Below are 5,051 nucleotides of genomic sequence, written 5' to 3'. Positions count from 1 at the left end.
AGTAGATCTTTCTGTAGCTGGAAGTGACCCTGATTTTCCAGCTGATTATATAATTGTGTCACCAGTTGTCCATCCTCATTAGCAATCAGGTGCAAGTATCGCTCAAGATTGGAGGACTTCAAGATATCTACTGCTGGTGAAAAAGTGGGAATCAATTTTCTTCCCCTCAAATCATAAACACCTGTTCTTACGAAGTCAGTCAAAACATTGTTTTCATTGGAAGCACAAATACATTTTCTAATAGGAATTCCCATCATTTTAGCATACAAAGCAGCTAATATGTTGCCAAAGTTTCCTGTAGGAATGCAAACATCTACAGGGCTTCCAAAAGGAATAATATCTTGATGAACAAGATCAAGGTATGCAGAGGCATGATAAACTATCTGCGGAAGCAGTCGTGCCCAGTTTATGGAGTTTGCTGCAGCTAAAGCTGTTCCATATTCTACTGTAAGAAAGCCAGTATAATCAGAATTAGTAAAGATTTGCTTTATAGCTGTCTGGCAAAAATCAAAATCAGATTTGACACCTACTGACCAGGCATTTTCTTTCTGACAGCCAATCATCTGTGATTTTTGAATTGGGCTTACTCCATCCTCAGGAAAAAAATTCATCACAGCAATTCTCTGTTTGTCAGTGTCATGGAGACGACTAAAGCCATCTAGGACAGCGCTCCCTGTGTCACCAGAAGTAGCTACCAGAACCAAGTAATTGCAGCTTCTGGGAATGCAGTATGCAAATATATGTGGCACCATCTGTAATGCAAAATCTTTGAATGATGCTGTTGGTCCATGAAATAACTCAAGGAGAAACTGATTGCCTGCCAGATGCCTAACTGGGGCAATTTTAGAACAAGTAAAGTTTTCTCCATAAGCAGTTCCAATAATTTCTGCCAGCTTAGAAGCAGGAATATCGGCAGGATGTACGCATCTTTCTAGTATCGCCTGGGCTCTTTCAATGTACGTTGCTTCTATTAGGCTTTGCCATTCTCCAGCAGTGAATTCTGGAAGTCCTCTCTCAGGAACAAAGAGTCCTCCATCAGGGGCTAAGCCCTCAGTAACAACATCACTGAAATATTTACAAGAGTCTTGTTCCATACTCCTTCCGGACCTACTAGACCTAGTGGAAATGAAAGTTTCCAGTTCTGAGTTTTGGTATCTCTTCACAGCATCAAGTACCTTTTCAGCTACAACCTCTGCTGCAATATCCCCTCCACAAAGAACACGGATGTCGTACCACCTTTTGTAGAACTGCTTCCTAAACTGAAGTATGTCCTTGAGAGAAATACCAGGAGACTGGCCCACGATGCGATCCACTTTCATCGATTTCAGCCTGCTCATAATGACTGTTGTGGGCACATCCAGATATACAACTATTCCATTTTTCTTCATATGCTGCATGCCAGCAGAATGCATTGGATTGGACCCAGTAAGGGAAATGACACTTCCAGATGCTGAAAACTTCAACAGGGCTTTTCCTTCCTCCTCTAAAAATTGCTCATTACCTACGTCCTGCAGTTTTTCCGACACACTCATATTCCAGGTTGTTTCAAGGACATCGTCATCTATGTCTATGACAGGGCAATCTAGTTTCTGACCTACTATTCTCCCAACTGTTGTTTTCCCAGCACCCGGAGGTCCCATCAGGATAATATTTTTGTTTCCAACAAGAGAATGGCTTGAGAACCATGACTTCCATATCTGTGCAAATGCAACAGGTCTTGAAAGCATGAGTTTAAAACACATGCTAGTAAGACTGTTTTGGGTTATTAGTCTTAAAGGCTGATACGGAACAACATGCAACATCTTCTTCTGCTGGGTTGTTGGGTTTGGTTTTTTTTTTCCCAAACCAACTTGACAATCCACTTAACTGCTTCAAAAAGAAAAAAACAGTAATTAGTCCTTCAGCAAACATCTAGGAAAAAACCTAAGGGATATGAAATTCAGAACAGCAAGAATTCAAACATAAATCCAGTTATGACTTTAGCAGTGCCAGGGAGGTATTTTTCAGAATAAGACCCATTTCCCTCTCCTGCATAGCTCCAGCTCGCTTCCCACTGACAAATCCAACTTCAAACAGTCCATGTCCTCAGAGTAAACAAAGACACTCAAATCTAACACTACAATACTATTTGCAAATAATATTGTTTATAGGAATTCAAAACCAATTAGTTTTTCCTCTAGTAGACTTACTTTTAAGTACGCATTTACAAATAATGAAGATTAACTAAAATATCTTCTTGTAATCAAAATGTTAACAAAATATGCATTTTTCCCACCTCCCAAGATGCCTTTGATTTCTTATATTGTCTTTTGAAAAAAAAGAAATGCAAGACCGACTTAAAATACACAGAAAACTCACAGATTTGTGCAACAGCAAGGCTGGAAGAGTTGCATCCAGTTCTCTTCTGAAGGGATGGCAAACCAAGCAAGTGATTTGTGAAGAACTCCTATAACGGAATTGTATTGAGTGTATTTGTGTAAAGTAAGAGAGAGAGAAAACACGTCATGAAGACACTCTACCCTCGGAAAAAACCCAACATCACTAGGAAAGTTGGATCTCCAACAAAGATTAAGCAAGAAGCTCTCAACATGGTATTTTGTTTGCTTAGAGAAATCAACACCAGTATCAGCATGAATTGCAGCACATGATTTATGCGTGTTTTGGGCAAAGGGGGAAGAACTCTCAAAATCTCCGTAAAGGGGCAAGAAGGGGGCAGAAATCAGCACAAATTTGCATGGAAAATCCCTACTGAGTCATTTTTCATTTTAGGTAGGCAAACAAATATCACTTTATTATTGTTATTTATTCATTGTTCATGACTAAAAATACTTAAAGAAAAGCAACACTGAACTTCCTTTTAGGAAATTAATGAGATTTTAGATGTAAAAATCCAACTCGATGCTTACTCATCAATTCTAAAAAAGTAATAAATATTTTTTATGTATATATATTTGAACTATATATAGAATCAGTATTTTGTAGAAATTATTACTTTTAGTTGCTATAGTATGCACTACAAAGAGATGGTTGACTAAGCTGCAAGTTGTACTTTTTTTTTTTTTTTCTCCTGGCACTGTAACACGTAACCAAAATGGCAATCAGCAACTTCTAGTAACTACATTTTAAAGACTCAATCTAGCTGCTAGCACCCCAGCATTTGCTTTGCAATGTTTTGGCATTTTTTTTTAGTTTATATACCAGCTACTTTTACCAGTGGGGAAAAAAAATTAATGAGAAAGTGTTTTCCCACGTTCATCAAGACAGACTAAACACAACAATTAAAGGAATTCACTAAAGACTAAGTTTCCAAATCCTTCAGTTGTTCTGTGCCTTTTCTCTACATGCTCTCCAGTCCAAGAGCCTTTTTTCACCGTGGGGAGCAGAAGGAGGTCTGGAATTGCAGTAGAAGGCAGGTGAGCACCAAATGGGAACTGCATCATCTTCCAAAGACCCACTCATGATTAAGCCATGTTTACAGTTATCACACCAGTCCTTTAAGACCCTGCTGTCCCCCATCAGTGTGCATAATATCGAATGACTCCAGAGACACAGGTCACAAACTTCAAAAATGACACAGAAGCTCAAGTTTTGTAAGAGCAAACCACAAAAACAAAGACTCTTTACTTCCAGATGCTTCTTGCTCTAGATTCTGCTCTGTGTTCCCCGGTCTGTCTTTTACGCTCTACTTTCTTTAACAAACTATTAGCATACGTTACAAAGTCAAAGTACTTCTAATTATTTAAATCTTTGCATTTGCCCACTTCTGTAAGGAGAGAGGAGCTTGCAAACAGTGAATCCCTGTGTTTGCACCCAGTGCTGTGACATGATGAACAGGCTGTAATTACAAGGCATAGATCAGAGTAAAAACAGGCATATCATACTGTACGGTTTTTTCCGTATCCTTGTAAAGTAGAAGGGAATGGCCATGTGTAGATGCAATATAAGGTTTTTATCATAGTTATTAAAAAGAAAAAACAATCTGTGAAGAATAGTTGTAATATTCAGTATCATTATAAGGCTGTGCTGTACTAGTAATGCACTCTAGTGAATACAAACCTACAGAGCTACAGGGCCAGAAAGAGATATTTGTATGAAACATCTAGATGTAAATAAGTTATGTTCGGTATTTTAAAAAATTTAGAGACAATATTTTAGTGATTTTATTTCCTGAAAGTAAGAATCACTTCAAGTGTTATGTATGAACTAAGGGAGTATGAACCATGCCAAGCATAGTGGCCTGCCTACCATGTCTAGTCGCACTACCGATTCACTTTAAGATGCAGCCACTCAGTACACACTACACAGCTGCTGGACTTAACATCTGGATTGCTTTATAAATCTAGGCCACGGGGACTTAAATCCCCCCAAATTACAGGTGTAGACAAGGAAGGAAGTAGACCCGGATATCTCTAGTTATCAGCTTACCATGTTTACATGAAGTTCTAAGCAGCCTATGGTATTGTTTGAAATCAACTTGGTTAATCTGGTGCAAAAATTTGCAGGGAATTTCTTTATTCAGCTGCTCAATCGGTTTAATCTATTCCAGTATAATTCAATTTTGCACCCACATAAAGTACATTTACACAGAAGCTTGCAACCATTGAATTCAACTGTTTCTTTGAAACAATTTTTTATTAAATCGGCAAAACCTTCCTGTAAAAACAGCTCAAAGTAGACTTTATATCTTGTAGGGTTTACCAGTCTAGTTAGAACACCAAACCATCCAACTTTAGATATAGCTATTCTCACAAAAGAGTGGGTTTTTTTTTTGAAGCAGAGCTTACATTCGTACCTCCAATAAAATGTTAAGTTTTGACAATACACCTCGACCCTTCACTTGGACTGCTGACAGCACCTACATATCATCAGCAAATATCCACAGTTTTAGCAACCACTGCTGATGACAAGAGTTATAGTAAAAACTGAACCTGGTTACTGGCAGAGACACAAAGTTTGCAAAAACATGATGTGTGGTTAAAAATCAGTAACCAGAGAAGTCAGTGACAGGTCACAGCTGTCAAAGGCCTCAAGGTAGGTCAAGACTGATAATT

The 5,051-nt window shown here is 38.3% G+C and overlaps 1 protein-coding gene across 1 annotated transcript in view; it reads right to left on the bottom strand.

Moving 5' to 3' along the window:
• THNSL1 (threonine synthase-like 1 (S. cerevisiae)) overlaps window positions 1–2,436 on the bottom strand; it is a 2,947-nt gene extending 511 nt beyond the window's left edge. The window contains exons 1-2 of the mRNA XM_009330571.1: window positions 2,359–2,436; window positions 1–1,866 (exon numbers count right to left, since the gene is read on the bottom strand). The exon at window positions 1–1,866 is cut by the window's left edge and continues 511 nt beyond it. Of these exons, the coding sequence (XP_009328846.1) occupies window positions 1–1,802 (1,802 nt within the window). The 5' untranslated portion in view covers window positions 1,803–1,866; window positions 2,359–2,436. The remainder of the gene's footprint in view (window positions 1,867–2,358) is intronic.
• Between the last annotated feature and the right edge of the window lie 2,615 nt (window positions 2,437–5,051).

Source organism: Pygoscelis adeliae, unplaced genomic scaffold (genome assembly GCF_000699105.1).
Source record: "Pygoscelis adeliae isolate BGI_AS28 unplaced genomic scaffold, ASM69910v1 Scaffold27, whole genome shotgun sequence".
NCBI lineage: Eukaryota > Metazoa > Chordata > Aves > Sphenisciformes > Spheniscidae > Pygoscelis > Pygoscelis adeliae.
This window is presented reverse-complemented; position numbering and strand designations above follow the sequence as displayed.